This window comes from Dasypus novemcinctus, chromosome 24, assembly GCF_030445035.2.
Source record: "Dasypus novemcinctus isolate mDasNov1 chromosome 24, mDasNov1.1.hap2, whole genome shotgun sequence".
In the NCBI taxonomy this organism is placed as follows: Eukaryota; Metazoa; Chordata; class Mammalia; order Cingulata; family Dasypodidae; genus Dasypus; species Dasypus novemcinctus.
The window spans coordinates 41554101-41579109 of record NC_080696.1 but is presented as its reverse complement, the minus strand read 5'-3'; the positions used below and the strand labels follow the sequence as shown (position 1 = coordinate 41579109).

The following is a 25009-nucleotide window of genomic DNA, read 5'->3' as shown; positions in this document are numbered from 1 at the left end:
CGCCCCATAAGGAGAGCCACCCAGCACCAAAGAAAGTGCAGCCTGCCTAAGAATGGCGCCGCCCACACAGAGAGCTGACACAACAAGATGACGCAAGAAAAAGAAACACAGATTCCCATGCCCCTGACAACAGAAGCGGACAAAGAAGACGACACAGCAAACAGACACAGAACAGACAACCAGGGCAGGGGGGAAGGGGAGAGAAATAAATAAAAATAAATAAATCTTAAAAAAAAAAAAAAAAAAAAAGGCTATTTGGGGTAATGGTGGCCGAATGATGGAGGAGAATGAAGGACTCTGGCTTTTACTCTAGGTGATAGAGGAAGCCACTGGAGTACTCTGAGCAGAGAAAGACAAGCTCCAACTTCTATTTTAACAGATTCTCTCTGGTCACTATGTTGAGAAGGGAATGAAGGGTGGGGATGGCGGTCCAAGGGGAAGCAGGGAGACCAGGTAGGAAGCTACTGCAATAATCGAAGTAAAGATAGTAGTGACTTGTAGCAGATGGTAGCGGCAGAGGAGGTGACAGTGTGTAAGATACTGGATTTTGTCCCGATAAACAAGAATGAACTGAAATGGGGAAGTCCATGAGAGAAATAGGTTTTGGAGGGAGGTTCTAGAAGTAGGTTTAAAAGTCTGGTTTGAGGCAGGGTGTGTGAAATTACTATTAAGATATTCAACTAATAATACTGAAAAGGAGGTTGGATAGTTGAGTCTGAAGTTCAAGGGACATGTCAAAGCTAAGGAATCATCAGTATAAAAACTGTTATTTAAAGCCATAAGACTGGATGAGACAAATTGTTGTGAAACTAGCTAGAGAAGAAGGCTAGGTACTTCTATTAGCCTGCTGAAGAGGTGCTGATGCAAGTACCAGAAATCTATTGGCTTTATAAAAGGTATTTATTTGGAGTAAAAGCTCACAGTCCCAAGGTCATGGAAAATCCAACTCAAGGTACCGTAAGAGGTACTTTCTCACCAAAGACAGCTGCTGCGTGTTGAAGCAAGATGACGGAAGATCTCTGCCTGGTCTCTCAGGGCTTCCTACATCAGGCTCTGGGATAAGGCTTGTTTCTCTCCAGGCATTCTCAGCTGCTCTGTTCTCTTCAGCTGCAAACTATCAGGCGAATGGCTCATCTCTCCCTGGGACCCCAGGATCAAATATGACAGCGTGCTCTCTCTCTTCGTGTCTTCTTGAGTGAGTGCAGTTTTTATCAGCCCACCAAGGGGGTGAAGACTCAACCTGAGTCAAGCCCTACTGATGTGGCAGAATGAAAAGCCCTAAATTGATTTTATCAAGAAACTCAAAACCTTTGAATTTAATACAATCAAAGGATGCCATACCCAGAGGAATAGATTAGTTTACAAACAAAATCTTTCTCTTTCTGGGATTCATAAATAATCTCAAACTGCCACAGTACTCAATATTAAGAGGTCAAGAAAAAGTGAAGAAACCAGTAAAGGAGACTGAAAAAGGGTAAGGAAGTGGGGGAATAGGGGAAGGAAAGCTAGGAGAATGTGGGTCCTAGTTTCCTACTGCTGCTCAATCATCACTAACTTGGTGGGTTAAGAAAATACAAATTTATCATCTTAACAGTTCTGGATGTCAGAAGTCAGAAATCAGTTCCACTGGGCAAAATCAAGATGTCGGCAGGCCTGTTTAAATTCTGGAAGCTCTGGGGGAAAACCTTTCTCTTTGCCTGGTCCAGATTCTAGAGGCTGCCCACATTCCTTGGCTCATGGCCCCTTTCTTCATATCCAAGTCAGCAGCATAGTATCTTCAAATCTTTGACTACAGAACTGTTTCTAAAGTCACATTTCCTTCTCTGACTTGACCCTCTCATGTCCCTCTTATATGTGATTACATCAAGCCTACCCTGATATATCCTGATAATCGGAGATACTTTCCTTACCGCAAGATCTTGAATTTAATCACAGGTGCAAGGTCTCTCAGGTAAGGTAACATATTCATGAGTTCTGGGTATTACAGAATCACTATTCAAGTTTTGACTATTCTAGCAGCTTCAATGTTTAGTATGTAAGTTATGTTTGGAAATTCTACAAAGGCACAACAACCACTACCACATGGAAAGTCTACGCTTGCAGACACAAGCATGTCCTAGGGTTTGACATTCTAGAGATACATCCTTCTTTCCTTCTCTTTCAACCAAACTCACCTGTTATTTTTTCCAACAGAGAAACATCTTGCACTTCCTGGGGCAAAGAAGCAATTTTCTGTCGAACAGTAGCATCCCCTGATGCAGCATTTTCCAAATCCTGCAAAGCTTTGATTAATTCCTCAGTCTGTATGAGGAAAACATAAACAATATTATCCATCAAGAGATAAGGAGGTTTAAAGAAAACTAGCTGGAGTTAAATGTGATGGAGGCAAATTCTAAAAACTGTCATTCCTGATGTTTGAAAATTTTTTTCTTGATCCAAGAGTTTATACTGAAGACAATTATATGGAGTCTAAAAGAATAAAAAAATTAATTTTTCTAAGTCCAGGCAGGACATAACATGAAATTCTACATAATTCTTTCAAAAAAAAAAAAAATCTAAAAGAGCATGTTATTGGTAACTTAAGAAAATGGAGTCTGGTTCGCCTTGCTTAACACAAATAATATTATTTGTTTCAAATGGTGCATGACTTCCAGTTTAGATGGTCTCTGGTATAGAATAAAGGTATACATAGCAGATGTTTAACAACTTGTGTTGACTGATTAAATGAAATATACACCACCTATGTCAATTCTTTCTTGCATTTGCTTTACAAAACAAATGTTACAAAGATGACATTTTCCATTTTGGCAGTTATTCCCCCAAAATTTGTTCATTAGTTACAAACAAAAGGGAATAAAACCAAGAAGAACAAACCAAGAATATGCACTCTGTACATATAAAAAAGTTTATTAAGTTGACAGAAAACACAGAATCTTGGCAGCTTAGCAAGCCTAAAACAGCCTAGGAGTAGCTGACACTGTAGAGAACGATTAGATTATCCTGAAAGAAAATTCAAGATATTCTCTTGCATTTTTAAATACAAAGATATATGGTCTAACACTGCTATCACCTAAGCCCAGTATAACTCAATATTTTGACATAACACAAACCAGACATGCTTCCTATTTATAAAAGGCTTAAACTTATCCATGGGTAATAAAGTAAAGCTGTTTTGGGCAAAATGAGAGAAGGCAATGTGACCCAGTAAAAAGAACAAGGACTCTATGGTCAGGCAGACCTAGATTCAAATAAAGACAATGAACAAGTTACTTAATCGGCCAAATTGAGCCTCATTTTCTTTATATATGAATGAATGAATTGAACCAACTTCACATGCGCTAATTTATAAGAAGCCAAACAACATAAACACAAGTTTAAGAACACCCAGTAGGGAAGAGGATGTGGCTCAACCAATTGGGCTGCCATCTACCATATGGGAGGCCCTGGGTTTGCTTCCCAGGGCCGCCTTGTGAAGGCAAGCTGGCCCATGCCCATGGAGGGCTGATGGCCCACACCCGTAGAGAGCTGACAGCTGTGCCTGCGGAGAGCTGGCGCAGCAAGATGACACAACAAAGGGAGACAAGCAGACACAGAAGAATGCGCAGCGAATGAACACAGAGAGCAGACAGCAAGCAAGCGGTGGGGGGAAAGGGTGTAAATAAATAAATCTTAAAAAAAAAAAAAACAACCCAGTAAATGATAGCTCCCTGTTTTAATGTTTAAATAGGTTACCATTTAGCAAATTTGCTATTGCTACATAGACTGTTTTTAGAAACTAAAGAGTTGTTTACTTATAAAACAATCATGTTCCTGGAGGCAAGCCACGGCAGAGGACCTTTGCTGTGTTTTTGTAACATCTACCCCTTTCACAGTTTTAATTTCTAGGAGTGGGAGAAAAAAAAAAAAGGCCCAAGGATTTTTTTGAAAGACCACAAATCCATCCCAGAGTCACAGAGTCACTGCTGTTGTTGGCAAGCTACACTGGTTGGATCTTGTATGTGGTGCCCTGAGAGGTACCCCGTGGTGAGTCCATGCTTTTGGCCACTGGCGCCACCTTGTGGCCTCCATCTTCGGTCAGAGGTCACTTCAGGCCTAGGTGCTCTATACTCTAGGAAGTAGTCAAGACATACCAAGAGGGGTCCTGCAGAAGGATCTTGTGGGGAGTAGCTTCCAGGGTAGTCATCATCCTCCTCCTCTTGTATCTGTTGAAAAGTTCGTTTCAGAGATTTTTTCTCTTCTGTTACTAAAGGAAAGTACCAGATTGGAGTCACATATCCTGAACAAGAATCAAATGTTATATACAATGGACTACATGAAAAAACAGAGCAGAAAAGGAGTACATATTCAGATATGGCTTAACATTAACCTCTGTTCCAGTTATTTAAAATTGGTTGTAGCTCTCCATACGACTGAAAATAGGCAAATAGGCCTTGGTCTATCACCTCAGACTGACTCATTGGAAATAAGCATCTAAAAAGTGAATCTTTCTAAAACTATCACCTTTAATTAAATAACTCACTATCTTTTAAAATAAAAAGTTAACTAGAGAGGTAAAATGGTAAGAAATCCATCAGACAATATAATGAAGCAAGTTAATGTGTGTGAGGGCTCATAGAAAACATACTGTGTATAAAATGTATGGTTCCCAAGGATCATTTTAGAAAATAAATGGGAGAAACCCTTAAAATAATTGCATCAAGAATTCAAAATGCCATTCCTTTATAAATATAACAAACCTAACTTTACCTTAAAATTAAAAATAACAATTACTGAGAACTATGATACTGTATCAACACTATTGGGAGAAATGACTTAAGTTGCCATTTTTAAATTAAGCGCTGTTAGGGCTGGCAGGTTATATTTTTTATTATCTGTACTGGATGTTTTTAAATTGCTACGATATATATGTTAATTCTAAAACTATTTCTTTTACATCAAACTAGACAACACAAAATAAATGCAGGTAACTATGGGAAATAATCTAAATGATAAATTCTGATTTCGAAAGTAAAGAACCTATACCTACATGGGCAACATTTCTTTACATATCATCTTTCCAATAATTCAAAAATGTATTATTTGCATTTTATGGGTGAGAAAATTAAGGCCCAAGGAGGTAAATAATTCATCTAAAGATGACTCCCAAACTGTACTTTTTCTACTACATTCCAATTACTTAGCACCATATAATTACCTCATCTGTCAAAAAAGGGGGACAACATGCACCTGTCCCAGAAGTATTACAAGTTATAAATAAGTAGAATAAGAAATACTTTTTACTTAAATATTTTCTTCTGGAACCAAGCAGGTAGTCTCTGTTCTCTACCTTATACATTAACTGACCAAAGTATGTTTGAAGTGAAAGCCAAGTCAATTAACATGGGTTTTATTTTTTTCTTAATGCTTTGTGTTATTCTACTTAAAAACAAAACAAACAAAAAACATCAACAACAGCAATCCTCACTTTGCAGGATCCTGATATGCATAGATCTGATACCACAGTTAAGTTTGAATACTACCAGTCTCCCAACAATGATTCAAACTTCCATTACTATGGCATAATAATTAACTGCATAAAGAACAAACTTTGCTAACTCTTCAGTCCAGAAATACTAAATAATAGTTGTGCATCATTATCAGGGACCAAAACGCTGAGTCTTTCAAAGTCTCTCAGTTATTAGTCACTGTAAATCAGTTATTCAAGAAGCAAAGTGTTAGGTGTTCCCTCCTTGTCTCCTAGGATAAAACTCCATGTGATATTTTACAAAAATGAATAACCAAAAAGTGGGAAATGGCCAACAAAGAAAAAGCTAAAACTAAAAGCAATGCTGAAAAACCAAATTTGACAAATATAAATGGAGTTATAGAAGAAACAGCTAGCTGTGGGAAGACTGACACTAGACAGGCAGCCAGAAGAACTTAGTAAAGGCCAGCTTATCAACATAAATGAAGAAAATGGTTATGACGGTTTGAAGTTCTTTTATGAATCCCCAAAAAAGAAAAAGATTATGTTCTTGAACTAATCCATTCCTGTGGGTGTGAGACCCTTTTGACTGAAGTACATCAGTGAGGCATGATTCAGGTTGAGTCTCTGCCCTCTTGCCAGGTCTTATATAATTGGAGACACAGAGAGACACAGGAAAAAGGAGCTCTGCCATTTTGACCTGGCCTTAGGACAGAGAGGACTCAAGGATGACTAGCAGCCAAAGCTTAAGCACAAAGCCCCCAAGAGGCTGGGCCCACAGAGCAGCTCAAGGCTGAAGAGAAGAGCCTTAAGTCTGATAGCCCACAGCTGAACAGAGCAAGCTAATAATGAAAGGAGACCAGCTCTATGCCTGGTCGCCCAGAGCTGGAGGGGAAGGCAGGCACCTAAGCAGAGATGGGCAGCCATCTTGCTTTACCACGTGGCAGAACCCCAAATTCACCAATAGCTAGCTGACTGGTGATAAAGCAACTCTGCTGATGCCTTGATTTGGACATTTCATGGCTTCTGAACTTCAAGCTTTTACCCCCAAATAAATCCCCCTTCCAAAAGCCAACCCATTTCTGGTACTTTTCATTAGCGACCTGTGGCAAACTAAGACAGAGGTAGTGATGAGAAAGATGACAACATCCCAGAAGAAGTGATGCTGGCAAAAAAAAATGTTATATAAAAGGAACTCACAGAGATATTTCACGACATTGAAAGAGAGAAGGATGAAATGTAGGAAGCTGATCCAAAGTTAGAATAGAGTACAGACATCTCACTGAGGCATAGAAAAGATGCTGGCTCCATATTATAAATTATGCTATGAGAGGAAAAGCAAGCTTTGTTCAAACTATTCTTGATAAATCTGTTACAAAGAAATAAAAAACACTTCAATTCTCAATATTTCTAATATTTTAAATTATAGCATACTAATTATTGGTTTTTGCTATTTTTACTATTTGCAGCACACTAATAGTTTTCTAATTTTTCTATTATTTTACTATTAGTACAAAATAGCAATATACATTTTATAATTAGCAGTAAGTTTTTAATGCTTTGACAGAACTATTTTAAGTCACAGAACAATCATAATTCTCCTACTGATTATTAAGATGGCTTTGCAGTTTCAGCTTGCATGGTCATTTTTAGCCATGCACTATTATATAAAGGACAGTTTTATTTTTAAAAGGAAAACTCTATTAGGATATATTTACATTGAAATATCTTAACAGTCCTCTGCCCACAGTAGCTACTGTGTGTTGTATGGTATGACCGATGCAGACAGCAGTCACTGCAGCATCACAGGGCTTGAGGGTGAGGAGTGGCTACTACAAGAGCAGGAAAAATATTATATTATTTTGTTCACTTCCTAGCACTTAGAAGAGTGCTCAATAAATATCTGTTAAACACACTAAAGAAGGTGGGGGGGAAAAAATTAAAGCTTGAAATTCCTCCATTTTGAAAACCTCATATAGGAATTACATATAAAAACCACACATCACTTAAAACCTCAGAATATTTAGAATATCTGAATTTTGGCACAGGAAGGCCTTAGATCAACCAATGTCTTTGCTTTCCCTACCTCGTTTTTTCATATGAGAATTATCAAGGCCCACAAGTTGTGATCTGTCCAAAAAGCTCTTTAGTCTAAGTCCTAGAGTCAAAATCTACTACCTACTTAATCAGGAGTTCTTTTCACATCATGTTGCCACTCATGTGCCACTGATGAAAGTAGTTTGAGGGTCATTTCTGTTCTTTGCCTTCCTGATGGAAGAGGATACAACAGGAGGTACTAACCATTAACATCCTGCCTTTCCAGTTCTCTCTCTACTTGGAAGACTTACTGATGCTACAAACCTAAGATTTTTGGAAATGAATTAATTCATCATTTCCCCCTTAAGGCTCCTCCTTCCCTGAGATACCTATTTCAGTTATCAACACTTCCCACTGGCCCCATCTTCTAAGTATAGAACCTTGGAGACCACCAGAATCCTTTCCAGAGTCCCTGCTTGCAGCATATTCCACATTTTTGAGGAATTTTTTTTTTAGGTGGTATGGGGGATTGAACCTGGAACCTCGTACATGTGAAGCAGGCACTTAACCACTGAGCTATACCTGTTCCCAGGGATCTGTTATATACCTCCTTCTCTGTTCCTTTCCATAGCTCCTTATCAGCATTTTGCCTTTTTATCACACCTTGTCCAGGCTACTGTCCCAGCTGATCTCCCTACTTCTAACTTGCTCCTTTTCCTTCTTAGGCTACATTCTATTATTAAATTAATATTCCTCAAGATGAGTTCTGACCCTGTCATGTCTCTAGTCAAAAACATTAAATGGCCTCTAATGGTGCTACACTTTCCTCCTAAGTTCAAAGCCTACCTGCATAGTAACATCATCTTTTTATTTTATTTATTTATTTATTTTTAGTAATATCATCTTGAACACGCCCTCCTTCTTCCTCCCAGTCATCACACCTCCTTCTAAACTCCTACAGCATGTGGCCCTTAACACTTTGTTTGGCTGTTGACAGGCACAGGCCCATCTTCTCTGAAAGAAAAATTGTCTGTTTCCTTCACATCCCAGTACCTAGGAAAATGTCAAGAGACTGGAGTTTGAAACAAACCCTCACAGGCAAAGGAGGCATGGAGTTTGGAAGGCTATTCTGCTATTCCAGAAATGGCTGTCATCACCTCCCTTTACACACAACCAGGCAGAGCACTCTGGTGACTCTACTCTGACTCATCTGTGCAAAGCTAAGGGTTATGATGCTCAAAATTCTTAACCTAGTCAGATAGCCATTAAAAATAACCTGGGCAGTAGGGGAGAGGATGTGGTTCAAGTAGCTGAGCTCCCACCTCCTACATGGGAGGTCCCGGGTTTAGTTTCCCGTGCCTCCTGAAAAAAAAAACAAGTAAAACAAATGAAAAAACCAATTCAGGGAAGCTGATGTGGCTCAGCAGTTGAGCAACAGTTTCCTACATACAAGATCCCAGGCTCAATGCCCGGCCGCCGGTACCTCAAAAAACAAACAAACAAAAAACCTAGGGGGAACAGGTGTACCTCAGTGGTTGAGTATCTGCTTCCCATGTACGAGGTCTTGGGTTCAATCCCTGGTACCTCCTAAAAACAGTAACAACAAAAAAAACCCAAACCATAGGAAATCTGAATCCTATTCCTATGTCTAAATTCAAGAGAAGGCAAACTTCTACTAAGGATTTGGCATCTGAACATGGTATTTAACACTCTCTTTTTTCACCCACTCAACCACCTGTATACAGACAGGGCAAACACTATAGGAGCCAGCATCCCTCTGTCCTTACACATTGCACAACTATCCTCTTCAGTCTGTCCCTGTGTCTCCAGGGAGTCTTATACTCAGCTAACTTTCAAGTAAACCTGGTTACCTAAGGGTTTATGGTAGTTATGCCTCTTGGGACCTGACTCTGGTAGAATTTCTGACACACAATGCCAGACTACGTATGAAACTAATTTTAAAGAATAAGTTGCCCTGAGGACTCACAATTTATATTATAAAATGCAGTCATCTACTTTTAATCTGGATCTTCTAAAGGATCTACTTGGAATTTTCTGGGATATTAAAAAAAGGATTTTATGAGAAAAGAATTTTGTTCCTTCTCTGTAAAATAAAGGAAATTTTTTGAAAAGGACATTAAATTTTACTTGTGAAAAGAAGACTTGCAACAAATAAAGGGCTAACACTTTTTCTATCACACTTTTCCTGTATCATCTGAATAGAGTAGCTGAGTCCAGATTTAAACCTGGGGAAGATGGCCTGAGAGCTCACGCTCTTAACCACTATGTTCTCCAGTCCTGCATGAAATGTGGGGGACTGAAAATCCTAAAAATCTCCTTATACTTTTGCTACTGGCTCATATTTACATATTCGAATGGAGAAAGGCAAATAAAAGTCATCCCATGGCCCTGCTAACATCTTACCTGCATTATCTCAAGGAACGCTCACAACAACCCCACCAAAATTACTATTAACAGCCATGTTGTATACGGTGAGGAATCTGAGGCTCAGAGAGGTCAAATACTGTGTCCAAGGTCACACAGCGTGGAAGTGGCAGGGCTGGCATTCACATTCTGAAGGCCTGATTCTAGGCCCATACTCTGAATAACTAAACTATATTGAGGTTCGGGGGGGTTGGATAACCTGCTCATGAATTCATATTATAATTGCAGTCTACTGAATCCACATGCTTTCAGGAAAAAGTACAGTGTAAAGAACATAGCCTTTAAAGGCAGTTAGACCTGAGTGTGAATTCCCCCCTTATCAGCTCTATCCCCTGAGACAAAATTACTATACTTTTTTTTTCTAGAAAGTGCCAGGGATTGAACCCGGGACCTTGAACGTGGGAAGAAAGGCTCAATCACTTAAGCTACCTCCACTCACTTCCTATACTCTTCTGAACTTTAATGCCCTCATCTGAGGTATGAAAATAATATCAAATTCACAGAGCAGTTGTAAGGATCTAAAGAATTAAAATAAATGGAAAGCAGCCAGCAGAGAGGCTAGTTTGTAACAGGTGCTAAGTAAATGTTAGTTCCTTCGTACCTTTTCCTTTCTAAAAAAATGCCTTCTACTACTATATATTACATGATTCTTGTGTGACTCAAACAAATAATAAAGTTCCACTCAGTCATGCAACAAGCTTGAGTATTCGCAAGAAGAAGAAGAAAACTTTAGAATACCTGGGTCTCACATCTGGACAGACAAACAAACCCAAGAAATCTCCAAAGAAGCAGATGTGGCTCAAGTAACTGAGCTCCCGACTACTACATGGGAGGTCCCAGGTTCAATTCCATGCTTCCTAGAGAAGACAATCAAGACAGCAAGCTGATGCAACAAGAGACAAGAGGAAAACATAATGACAGACGATGCAAAGCAGGGAGCAGAAGTGGCACAAGAGATTAGGCACCTCCCTCCCACATCGGAGGTTCCAGGTTCGGTTCCCGGTGTTTCCTAAAAAGAAGACCAGCACACAACAAACAGACACAGCAAATGCAAACAACAAGGGGTTGGAGAGAAATAAACAAAATAAATCTTTAGAAAAAAACAAAAACTACTCTAAAAAATATTCTATTAAAAAAAATTGCAATTCTAAAACAGAATTCCTATGCTCATTCATTTTCAAGGTAGAATACTACCTATATTACTGTCAATGTCTAGACTCAAAAAACTCACAAACCCAACTGAGCTATTTTCAGACCTATCACTGTCACATATTCTCCAATTTGTCTGAGTGTTCGCCGAGTGCAGAACTATTTCTCACTCCTCTTTCATAGCATGTAGTATAGCTGTTTAGTCAAAGCGCATGTCCAACAAATGCTTGTTGAATTGAAATGTAACATTTAGCTTCAAACATCCTATTTATGGAGCTCTCCTACTTGCCCATAGGTATTAAAAAAAAAAAAATCTGAACTCTTTACCAATTAACTCTAAGGAAAAGGAGGAAAAAATAATGTTAGATAATTCCCCAACGCTATACCTAATAGCTCCAAAGAACACAGCACAAACTTTACCAGAATCCGAAGTAGAAAACATTTTGCTTTATCAGAAGTTACCACACCAAAGTGACCCCAAAATTGTTTCCATCAACTCTAATTAAAACAACAACGACCTGAAGTCTAAAAGCACTTATGTCACCCTTAGAAAGTCCAAAACCTTTGGTTTCACAGGAAAGCTACCCCATCTTAAAATACATATAATCTTAAAAAGGAAGAGATCATGAAAAGTGTACAATAAAGGGTTGCTGAATGAATGAATGATCCTTTCACATATGCTAATCACGGTTAAGTTCTAGAGTAGAGGCATGTACAAAGTACCAGAGGGACAAAGATAAGGCTACATATGCCCAGACAAGCTACAGAAGCTGTCAGAATGAGAGTAGCATGCTTGAAAAATGAGTTCACCACACAGTAAAAAGGCAGGACATTTCAGGCAGAGGTAATAACAAATGCAAAGGACAAAAGAGGTGTCAACAGAGTGTCCAGAAGGAAAACTGGGTAAATCAATGTGGCCAAAAAATATGGTATATGTGAGGGAATGCCAGAAGAATCTGGAAAAATAGACTAATTCAGATTATAAAGGGTTCTAAATATCATGTTAATGTTTGGATTTGATCCTCAGGAAAAGAATATATGTGCAATTAGATCAAGTCGGTAACTTAGAAACCTGGCACACAACTAGACTTAAACCACAATTAACCAGAAGCCAAATAACCCAATAGCATTTGATCTTTCACCACTTTAAAGAAAAATATTAACATAAGCTCTCAAGAAGGACTTGGTAAAAGTGGCACACATACATGTATATACTTCCCAAACATCTTCTGGCTTCAGTAAAGACCAAAACCACTTTTAAACAGCAAACTTATAACTATGAAAGTATACTCCAAAAATCACATCAATGTTCCAGAAGGGTTAAGGGACTTATCGAAGATCCTACAGTAGTTAATGGCAGAGCAAGGATAAAATCTTAGTCCAGGATACTTCCTAGTTCATTACAACAACAACTTTGTTGTTCCCTTTCCTTTTGCAAGAAAAGTCTCTGAAAATCAGAAAAGAACCAAGGAGAAACAGGAAAAGTTAGGTGTGAGATGATGAAGAGCATGAGTACTATAGTCAGGCTTGCACGCTGCGAGCACTACATAAAATTCTCACCATCATTCATGATCATCTCTCTCTGAAGAATCATATAATCGCTGGTGGTTCACAGCAAACCCCACTGCAGCTTTTCATATTTGATTCGAAAGTAGGCAAAGACCAAGAGCTGTAAACATGTGGTGATGTTTCTACCTTTGGGGGGAGGGCTCTTGGAGTCCTCCATAGACAGCTTCAGCTGCTGTATGAACTCGCCGCCATACACACTTCTTTCTTGCCAGATGTTCAGCAATCTTTCTAAAGGTTTTTTACAGCCTTCATCTGCCTCTCTGCCCAGAAAAGATGAAAAGATATATATAAGCTTAAGGTTTTTTTTTTTTTAATTAGGACAGATTTTAAAAAGTAAAAATAAAAAAATCAACAACTGACTAAATAATATACATATTTAAAAACGGAAGAAAGAGTAAGGCATATATTGTAATACTTGGATACCCAACTTGACCAGTCACTACATTCTTCCTGTGGTGAGTGGGGAAGAGAGAGGGAAGTAATCTGTCTTTTTCCCCCTTTGAAAGATAGGGCAAACAGGACAAAACAGCTGATTTTTACAGAGAATTATCACAAACTAATCATATCAATTATGATAGCTTCCTTTTTAAGAAGGCATTTAACTGAAATCTAGTACTAGTCATTCTGCTGGAAATTAAAGTGGGCCAAAACTTTAAAGAATAGGAAAAATGACATAAAAACACAAATGTTTAAAATGGAGAATAAATTCACTACAACTCATCAATGCTAACACACCAACACCTCTACATACATAAATACAATTGTACACATATGTGCCAAGACTGATCTCAACTCTAAATCAACTAACTACTTCATAATTATTTTAATTCTGGGCTAGGTCAGTATTCCATAATCACACAAAAGTGGCTTAATAAATAATTTTAGAACACAATGAGAATAATGTCGTTTTTTGCAACTATGAATGAAGATAAATTTTTTTTTTCCCTGACGCCCTTGAAACAGAATATTTTTCAATGAGATGACCAAAACTGGTATTCAGTGTGAATCAGTTGCCTATCAAAAGTGTTGGACAGCAAGTAGAAAAGTGAGGGAAGATTTTTTGAAAGGAAAACAAACACCACCCACTGTGTTACTATAAAGTGTTCCATTTCTCTTTGGATGGTAATTTAAATTCCTGTTAACAATCTTATATTGGGTGACATTAAACAAAAAGAGACAGTACTACATCTTAGTATCTATGTCAAATATCTTTATAGGAACTTCAAGAAGAAACCATACCCAATTCAACTGAGATGGGGATACTACCCACTTGCAACCCTGACAGCATGTTTCTAAAGCTTACATTAACACTGGTCTGATTTCATTACTTATGAGTTAGTGGTAATTTTCACTAAATTGGGGTCAAGAACTAAATCAGCACATATACAAATTAAGTCTTTCTTTGTTAAACTGTTTTTTTTTTCAGTCAGAGGTGAGGATTAAGGGAAAAAGGGTTAACATTTCTACTGATCATTTATTAAGCTTAAATATTTGATCATATTATTTCATATTTAAGATAAAACACTTTTTGTCCACCTTCAAAATATACCCAGAAACAAATTACTTCTCATCTCTTCCTCTGTTAATAACCTGGTCAAGCCACTATTATCTTACCTGGATTACTCCAACAGCCTCATTACAGGTTTCCCTGCTTCTATTCATGTCCTCCACAATCTATTCTCAAATCTTAAAAAAATATAATTCTGGCTTCTGTGTTAAGTCAGATCATATCAATCCTATGCTCAATACTTCCAATGGGTTCTTCTCATTCTCCCTCAGAATAAAAGCAAACGTCCTTAGAAAGCCTATGAGGCCTTTCTCAACCCAGCCCATTATTTCTCAAACCTTACCACCTACCCACTCTTTCCCTCCATCCCTCTTTTCATAACAGCTACATTGGGCCCTCCTGCCTCAAGGCCTTGCACTTAGCTTTTCTTTGATTTGCCTAGAACCTTATTTCCCCAGATGTGGCATGATTCATTCCCTTTCCTCCTTCCAACTCTCTATTTACTCAGATGGCACCTTATAGGTGAATCCTTCCCTAATCTCCCTATTTAAAATTAAAAACCCTAGCAACTTAGTATGTCTCCGTACCAACTTATCTTCTGACATATTATATATTTATTTGTTTACACTCTCCTTCCATTTGAATCTAAGTTCCACAAGGGCAGGGGTGTCTTTTCCTCCCACTGCTATATGCCCTAGAATGTGTCAAATTGTAATCTTTTCTGTAAAATTTTAGATAGGTTTCAGGAGTCCATACAGTTATATAACTTTCAACGATCATCTCACAACATCATGGTCATTCATGTCAGACATCTACTGAGCACTCACCTCCTCATTCAGTGAAGGTTTATGGATTACTGTGCTTAGAATACCAAGAATTAACGCCTAGGTCCTGTCCTCTAGGGTCTGACACAGTAGCCCTTCAGAACTCTCTAGCCTTATCCCCTTTCTACTGGATGTCACATTCTAGCAACACTAAGTCATATGTAGTTTTCTACTCAGAACTTGCTCCCTTTTATCCACATGCCTTTGCTATTTCCTCTCCTTAGAATTCTCCTTAGAATGAATTACAAACAACTTCTCTTTCCTCTTTAAGAGGAAAGAGAAGTTGTTTGTAATTCAGTCAAATGAAGTACATGGGCATTGTGAGGAAAGAGCAGAAGAATCTGGAGGGACAGAATGGATTTTAGAAGGCCCTGAATGCCATATTAAGTGTGTAGCCTTTATCCTGCAGACAATGAGAAGTGCCTGATGTGATCAAATCTATGGTTTAGAAAGATAAAGTCATTATAACTAGTATAACCAAACCACAATTAATCAGAACTTAACTGTTAAGTACTATATTAGTCAGCCAAAGGGGTGCTGATGCAAAGTACCAGAAATCTGTTGGCTTTTATAAAGGGTATTTATTTGGAATAGGAGCTTACAGTCATGAGGCCCTAAAGTCTAAATAAGAGGTACTTCCTCACCCAAAGTCTGTAGGGGTTCAGCCTTCCTTCTTCCCTCTTAAGGCTCCATGGTCCCAGCTTCTTCTGATCTCAGTTATAGGCTGGCATAAATTCATCTCTTTCCCCAGGCCTTGTTTCTTTCCAGGCTCAGCTGCTCTGGTCTCTTCACAAGGTCAGCTGTAGACTATCAGGCTCATCTCTCTTCCCAGGGCATCTAATGAGAAATCTCTCTTTCTCTGTGTTCTTCTTCTCTGCTTATCTACTTCCATGTGAGAGTCTGTTTTATCAGCCCACCAAGCAGGCTGGCATTCAATGCTGAGTCGCACTCTAACGACTTGGTTGAATCAAAGCCCTAATCTTAATTTAATCAAGTAAAAGTAACCTTTGGATTTAATACAACCAAAGGTTATCACACACCCAGAGGAATACATTAGTTTACAAACATAATCAAATATCTTTTTTGGAATATCAAACTGCCACAAGTAACTTAAACATAAAATTTGTCATCTGTAAATTCTCTTCTGAGAACTGATCGTGAAAACAAATTTTTATGTGGAGCAAACTAACTGGATGGCTGGATGAATTCTGTATGTTCCCTTTTCTCTCTTATTGTTAGACCATAAGTATTTTTCTTATGCCTCTATAATAATTTAACCTAAAGACAACAGAAATGATATGTAATTTCTCCTGAAAAATACAAGACAATTCCCCAGCATTCTCTATCTACCTGCTCCTTAAGAATCAGAATGATTGTGTATATAGACCCAATCACAATATTATACAGTGGGAAATGATGTTCAAACCTGTTATAACCACAAATCTTTTTTTTTTTTTTTTTGAGGTACTGGGTGAGGATTGAACCCAAGACCTCATAAATTGGAAACTTGCACTTAACCACTGAATCACATTGGCTGCCAAGCTGGTTTTTTCATTTGTTTGCTTGTTTAATTTTTTTCATTGTTTTTAGGAGGCATGGGGAACGGAACCAGGGCCCTCCCACGTGGGAAGCAGGCGCTCAAGTGCTTGAGTCACATCTGCTCCCCACAAATCATTTTTGAACGACTACAGCCAAAAAGAGGGACCTGATTTTAATTAGGGAATTGGATTAGCCAGGATAGGTTATTTCCTAGAGTACTATGAGTCAAGGTTTTGATAGATAAAGCCAAAGTTACAGATAAAACATTTCAAGAAATCCTTTTATAATGATGAGGTTTTGAAGGTAGTCCAGTGAACTGGGAGTCACTAAAGCACCGGAACCACGTAAAACTAAAGCAATAATGTAGTTTTGTAGCAGAAGGAGCTTCCTTTTCAGATTGTACTAACACCATTCTAAAGTGAGAAATATTAAGTGAAAGACCAAAATACCTCTCTCACCAGTCTATGAACAAACAGGAGGAGGATATATAATTGCATAGTTTAATATGTTGAACACAGCTTCACAATATGCATTTTAATTCTGATAAATTATAAATTCAATCACTGCTCAATTTTCTAACATAGATGGCAAATTTGACCTTAAGAGTAGAAAAATATACACTGCTTTTATATACACACACAGATACCACCTGAAGCCTTGCCAAGCTAACATGGGGGTGTTTTCATCCTGTGCACTTCTATGGTACCTCCACCATAATAGAGGTGTTTTTGTATTATCCCATACACAGGGCAGAAATTCTTTCTTAATATCCCCAACAGTATTCCAACACCACCTTATGTAAAGCTAGAGCAGAAATGTTTCTTTGGAATTGTAACAAAAAGAGTTAACATAACAAGCATGAGACTGCTATCCTTAGAAAAGCCTGAACTCAAGTTTGTCTCTTGGATGGCATCTGGGGACCTGGATTTCAGGAGTGTTCCTACATTCCCTGACAGACAAGGGTGTGGTCTACTGTGCCTAAACTGTACAAACAATATGGTCAATGCTGAACACATTCTTTCTGGAAGTCTAAAATTTTGATATGTGCTAGTCATAGGGTGCCTACACGACCAACCTCAATAAAAAACCTGGGTGCTGAGTCTCTAATGAGCTTCCCAGCTAGACAGCACTTCACATGTCACAGTTCGATACTGGAAGAATTAGGCATGTCTTGTGAAATTCCAAAGGGGAAGTATTCGTGGAAAGCCAGGCCTGGTGTCCTCTGGACTTCACCCCATGCACTTCTTCCTTTTCCTGATTTTTGCTTTGTATTCTTTTGCTGTAATAAATCATAGCTGAGTATGACTATATGCTGTGTCCTATGAGTCCTTCTAGCAAGTCACCAAACCTGTGACTAGTCTTGGAGACCTGTGATACAACAGTAAATATTGTGTATACGGTGATAACGTCTAAATTTATGTCTCCAGAAATTAATTTTCTACTAAGTTTCAGTCTATTTTATCCATCTATCCATGACTATTTGGCATCTCCCCTTGGGGTATCCAATAGCTATCTCTAACTTAACATTGCTAAAACAAAACTCTTGATTTCCTCCACCAAATCTTTTCCCCAATCTTTATTGTAGTAAATAGCACCATTGCCATCTACTACTCATGTAAAAACCTAGAAATCATCTTTGATTTCTGTTTGCCCTTACCACCAACCCCCCTAAACTCCCACAAGTCCTATCAGTTTTACATGGAGAAAAAATACTCCAAATTCACTCAGAAAGTAAGCATTCAATAAATGAAAGCCGATTTATTATCTTCTCCCTGCTTCTGAGTCCTAGCCAATGTCATCTCTAGCCTGTACTACAACAACATCCTCCAAACTCATCTCCCTGCTACCTCCCTTGGCCTTTACAATCCATCTCCACACCATGCCAGAGGGATCTTTTTTAAAAAATGTGTTGGAATATATCACTCTGCTTAAAACCCTTCACTGACATCCCATCAGAATAAAATCCAACCCTCTCCCAAGGCATACAGGGTACCTTGGTATCTGCCTACCCTTCTGATCTCATCTGATACACTTTTCCTTTGCTCACTGTGTTCTAACCACAATGGCATTCAATTCCATTTCTCTTCACATGCCAAAATTATTTCTCCCTTTGGTTCTTTCTCCTTTCTTTCGTTTTTTTTTCTTTTATCTTTTGTTATTATTTTTAAAAAAAAATTTCTCCCTTTGCTTCTTAATACCTGTTTCTACTTCACATGGTTATCCCAACTGTCATTTCCCTAAAAGGCCTCTCTTGACCACAATACCTAGAAGAGATCACCCACCCCCATCCACTCTAAAACAATTCTATTTTGTTATGTCCATATTATCACTATCTGAAACTATCCTGTTATCTGCCTTTGCCTATCTTGTTCACTGATGTTCCCCTAGTGTATGGATCAGTTTTGGAATATAGAAGACAGCTGAATATATATTGAATCAGAAATAAAATGCACAGATATCTCCAAACTAAAGACACTTGTATGGACAATAAGTTTATGATCTGATTAATTAAATGCTATTCAAATAAAATCTACCCTATCAATTTGCCAGCTTTCTTTAACTTGAGAGGGCTTTCTGGGGGGAGAAAAGGAGGAAAAGTAGGAGTTATCATGAAGATACTGACAAGGCATATCAGCCACTAAAATGAAGTTAATCAACTTTCTAGTCTAATAATCAGGTGAGGAGAGTAAGCTAGGAAAATAGATAACCTGAATATAATACCAAAATAGGACCTTATAAGAACTAGAAGAATGTAAACAGAAAGGAATTAGGGCTATTTTTCATTGAGAAGGGCCAGGTTTATTTTCCCCACATAACCACAGAATGTGTCAAGAGGTTTCACAGTGTCTCTCTCCCAGATAGATTTTAAGACAGTACCAAGAAGAAAAAGAACTTTAAATCCCAATATTACCCATCTCCCTTCTCTCACCCCATTCTACTTACCCTTTTCTGATTTAGAGGCAGCTAAAGATTACTGATCAATAAAAGTGCTGTTTACTCGTCCTGCAGGAAATTATTTCAGTCAATTCTCTAGAACTCCAAATTCACTAACTGATATTTACTGAGTCCTCCCTCTGTGTCAAGGTAGAATACAATGTTGCCCAACTCTCCAGGACATCATTCACATAGAGGCTATATAATAAATGGAATATCCCCTAAAGCTATATAAAGGATATTTATTGGGGGTAGGAGCTTACAACAACAGGCCATAAAGCATAAGTTACTTCCCTCACCAAAGTCTATTTCCATGTGTTGGAGCAAGATGGCTGCCAACATCTGTGAGGTTCAGGCTTCCTGGGTTCCTCTGGGCTCAGCTCTTCTGTTTTCTCCACAAGGTCAGTTGTAGACTATCAGGTGAATGGCTCTGTCTCTCTCTCTGGGGTTTCTGCCACGTCTAAGGAGCCGTCTCTATTCCTCTGTTCTCCTGGTTCAGGTCCTCTCTTCCCAGGGCTTGCTTCTCTTTCCTCTGTGTGCTTACTTCCTTGGGCTCCAGCCTAAGACTCCAGCATCAAACTCCAACATCAAAAACCCTCAACTCTGTCCTTTGTCTTGCCTTTTATCTGTGAGTACCACCCACCAAGGGGTGGGGATTCAGTGTCCTAATGATGTGGCCCAATCAAAGCCCTAATGATAATTTAATCATGCCCAGGTACAGACCAGATTACAAATATAATCTAATATCTATTCTTGGAATTCATAACCATATCAAACTGCTACAGCTATGTACTCAGCAACTTTGTGTCAGACACTTTTCTAAGAACACAGAAAGAAAAGGTCCTTACCTTCAAGGAGTTTACAATCTAGTATTTTCTGATGAAGAACAAAGACTATGGATAAGGCATTGTACTATGCATTTTCAAAAGTATTGTCTTACTTTAGCCTCACAACTCTAATGAGATTGGTGGTACCAGCCCTTTTAACCAATTCAGAAAACAAGCTCAAACCGTTAAGTAACACAGCCAAGGTCACTCACGCAATGTCTGAGGCACAGTTACTTTCAATACCTAAGAAACTATAAGCTGAATCTCATCAATACAAGAAAATACCCATCTCCAATTTCAGATAGCTACTCTAAATCTGTTCTATGCTTATTGTCTGTTGTGTGGATTCAGTATTTTTTTCGAGTCAATAACACATTTTCTTCATAAATGTCCATGTTCATTAAAATAAAGGGCCAGCTAATTAGCTGATACATTAAAACATCTTTCTCCATCTCTAGAAAGTTAAGATTTCATTTCTTTCTTTTGGATTTCTGAAAAGAAGTTGAAGTTTATTCTTTTAAACTTTTCAATTCCATCATAGAATGCTGCATTTTTTTTCACATTTAGACCTCAGAAAATTTTTTGTTTAACCAACTAATATCCTTTTTACCTTCCCCAATTTCCTTCTGCAAAGATGCTTACTTTTATATGTTTACTTAGTAACATTCTACTGAAAAAAAAATAGCCAGTGTTTCTTTACTCTTCCTGGGCACTTAACTTGTGAAAGAAAGTAGTTTGTTGTTAAATGAATGACAATGATTAATAAAACTTTTAATCAAATTTTGCTTCCTATGCTATCAGCTAGCTATACATGTGCACTATGCTCCAGTCCTTTGCCACAAAAAAACAATAGTAGCAGAGACTTACTGTCACAGAGCCAGAGCAAATACTTTCCACACTAATAATTACTATCTTTGCATTTAAAGTTATGACACTATATTTAGTAAACTGGACCACCAGGATCCCCAAAGAAAAAAGTAAAAATGAAGTATTAAGCAACTTATTTCTTGCCTTTAAGGTTTTGTCACCTAAAGTTTCCTTAGTACTATTTTGGTTTTTAAACCATAAAACCAAATGAGAAAACTCAGAAAAGAGCCATATTCAAGAAAGCTATATCACAAACAAATATATCTGGGGGACAAGATGAGCTTCAAGTACTTGACTAAATCTCTTTAATGCATCAAAATGTATACATGTCTGAGATAAATCTTAAGGGCTTGGCAAAACGTAAAACCACAATTTTGCCTGGGCAACACTCTTTGTAAAGTACAAGTTGTCAATTTACAAAGGCTATCACAGAAAAGGAAAGAACAAAAAGAAGTAAAAGGTTAAAAATTAAAAAAAAAAAAAAAAAAAAAGACAACATACCTGGCAACATGAGAAAAAGCATCCACAAGGACAGATTCAAATTCTTTAGTGAATTCAGGTCCTTTTCTTTTACTGTTTTGTATGACATCATTTGCTAAGTATAGAAAAGTAAGCTTTCTATTTGATTTGGCTGGAAAAAAAAAAGAGAGAAGAAAACTGTTTAACTTATACCAAGGAAATTCTCATTCCACAATTCTTTTATCCTAGGATATTCCTAAGGACCAAAATAACAGGCATTATGTACTTGAGGTCAAGGCTGCTATAGGTTCCTTAAAGGACTCATGTAAGTCTCTGACAAAACAGGTTTGGGTATAATTTTGGGAAAAAAAAGGGGGGGAGGGCCATCTTTTGTCATGTTATTTTAACGAGGGTAATTGACAATATAAACGAAGATGATCCAAAGAAATCTTCCTCAAGAAGACCAAGGTGTTCTTTTATTCCATTGCAAAGAACATTTCTAATTCACTGTTAATTATCAAATATTACAAAATTTAAATTGAGTTAGGTTTCAATTTGAGAATAGATTCTTGTACAAATTATAATTTATATAATTTATTCTTATATAAATTATGCTCTTAAATCAAGAATTTCTCTTTGAACATTCCCATAACCATAATCAGTCACTATCAACTCTATAATGCAGAGGAATCTCTAGATGTACCAATGGATATTTATCTCAAAGACAAACATACATTAACACTACATTATTAATGAAGATTTATATATGTCTGAAGTCCAAAGAGTCAAAATTATGATACTCACAAAAACCATAATTCTTCTCCGTTATACATACTAGATGTAGTATTTCCTATTACTCTATATGGTATCATATATTAAACCATAAAAACTTCATGTAATATGTCTGAGTTACAGTCGCTTGGGGGAACATTACTAAATTTCCTGGCTTCTATGCACATAACTTCTAAACCATAAGTTACATCACTACCATTTCTGGTCCCAGTTTATTTTTAAAAAGAACTAAATAATAGATAAGTCAAAACACTAAGTTTTCTTCAAAGCCAAAGTATCTAAAGAGCTCTGTGTCAAACTTTACATATCTAAATAACTACTTCTTGCTCCACTTTTCTCAGAAACTACTTTTCTGTTTCTTTTGAAATGCACACAGCATGTATAAGTTCTGACACAGCAGGCATAAAATCTGACATTTTAAAATATAGCTACATAAAAATAACCCAAGTTAAAAACAAGATTCTTAAAGCACATTAATAGTTTAAAGTAATGTATTAAAGTACTCATAAAATTAAATACGGATCCTGAATTGGATTAACCTTCTGATAATAACCTAGTTTAAATGGCCAAATGATAAAAGTATTGGAAATACAGAGCTATCATCAATTGTTCGAATTAGTATTCAAAAACAAAACAAAACTGCCAATAGTTGCAATGTCCCACTGGTGCTACAAAGGTATGATTATAGCAAAAGGCTTTTTGTTCCCCTAAAGCAAATCTTGTTTTGGGAAGTTGCAATAAGTAAAAAAAAAAACCCAGTGTACAATGCATGAAAGTCAGTGGATTTAAAAGTATAAAAAAATTTCAGCAAAGCAATGAAACTTTACAAATTTCATATACTCTACATTAAAAAATTCAGAATCCATATTGTAAAAAGTCAATTTGAACATTCAAGACCTGATACAATTTTCATATTACAAATACAATAACTAAGAGACTAGAAAGCCAAGGTTTTTACAACCTATGCTGTTGATTAATTTCTATCATCCTCAAACTTAACCATGGGATTTAGGATAAAACTTCATCCTTCCACATCCAGCATCCTGAACAGCCAACATAAATACTGCTTGTGTTAAGGTGATACGACAAAGCCCTAGAGCACTTAAACACATACAATCATATTACATATAACACACACCCCTCTCCACTCTAGCCCTGGGTGACAACTCACTTGTTCAGATGTCTTTTCAGTATGACAAAATACGTCCTTCCACCCTCCAACCTTTGACATTACAAATTGGTTCAACTATTTATTAAGCAAAGTTTAAACAACTGGCTGAACAAAAATTTTCATTGGGTTGCTAGGTTCTGACATGTAAAAAAGTCTTAAAGTAATTTTAGATAAAAGGCCTATTTATCTGCATACAGGCAAAAATATAAAACACCATTAAAAAATGTTCATTTAAGAGCATTTTATACCAAACTATTCCATAAAGAATCAAACTCAGATAAATTAAGGATTATTCCTAGAAAATGGAAATAAAATAATACCTCGGATGCAAAAAAAAAGAGTGTTTAAGCAGGAAAAAGTAATTTTTTTAAGTCTGGTAAATATTTTGAAGGCAACTCAGAGACAGTCTGTGAACATCTTACATAGGAAAAACGACTGGACTGTAGACAGAAATGTTTACTTCTTAAAGAATAAGAGTGGGCTAGAATCTAGAACAATCCAGTCAAACTGAATGTTAGGACACAAAATCCTTTTCTACTTTAATTCCATGAAAGAAACCTAGGAAGATGCATATTAATGCTTGGAAGGAGAATCCTCTAGTTCTGTGCTGCCCAACATGGCAGCCACAGGTCACATGTGATTACTGAACACCTGAATTGTTGCTAGTACAACTTGGGTACTGAATTTTTAATTGTACTTATTTGAAAATTCTGTTCCTCAATTGCACATTTCAAGTGCTCAGAAGCAACATGTGGCTAGTGGCTACCTTAGTGGACAGCAAAGATCTGAAACATTTCCATCATCATATAAGGTTCTCTTGGGCATTGCTGCTTAGATCCTTTCTTTACTCAACTATGAAAATGGTGCCAGAGACCACACAATTTAACTCCTCAACTATTTATTAACTGTGTAACAGGTACAATGTTAACTGCTATGGTGGTTACAGAGAAACAAGAAGGTATAGTTCCTCCCTCAAAACACAACCTAGTGAAAAAGACCTAACTAGTAAGAATGAAATAAATGCTAAACTGCTTTGGGAGGCAATGATTAATTTTATAACAAAAGTACTATGGGTTTGGTTGGAGTCAGATGACTACCTTCACTTATTGAGGGCACTGAGGTACTGGTACATTAAAGAACACAAGTTTTGGCATCAAACAACCTTGGGATCATGTCCTAGCTGTATATTTCTGAACAAGAGGCCTTTCATCTATAAAATGGGGATAATAGCATCAGCCTACTTACAACAAACACAAGGCTCTATCATATGAGATTAGGGATAACACAGCTTCATAAATAAATGCACTTTAGATTGCTATTTTTGAGAACTTAGATAGGGCAAGGCGGAGACTCAGGAAGATTTCACAAAGTGATATGACATAGGCTTTGACCCATCTGCGATCCTACCCAATAGGATCCTAAATA

At 37.4% G+C, this 25009-nt stretch overlaps 1 protein-coding gene across 2 annotated transcripts in view; it reads right to left on the bottom strand.

Annotated features, from left to right (window-relative positions):
• The window catches only part of RPRD1B (regulation of nuclear pre-mRNA domain containing 1B), a 53989-nt gene that overhangs the window by 26815 nt on the left and 2165 nt on the right, over window positions 1–25009 (bottom strand). For both annotated transcript variants that reach the window (XM_004463649.4, XM_004463650.5), the window contains exons 2-5: window positions 21664–21793; window positions 12791–12924; window positions 4131–4243; window positions 2175–2301 (exon numbers count right to left, since the gene is read on the bottom strand). In XM_004463649.4, the coding sequence (XP_004463706.1) occupies window positions 2175–2301; window positions 4131–4243; window positions 12791–12924; window positions 21664–21793 (504 nt within the window). The remainder of the gene's footprint in view (window positions 1–2174; window positions 2302–4130; window positions 4244–12790; window positions 12925–21663; window positions 21794–25009) is intronic.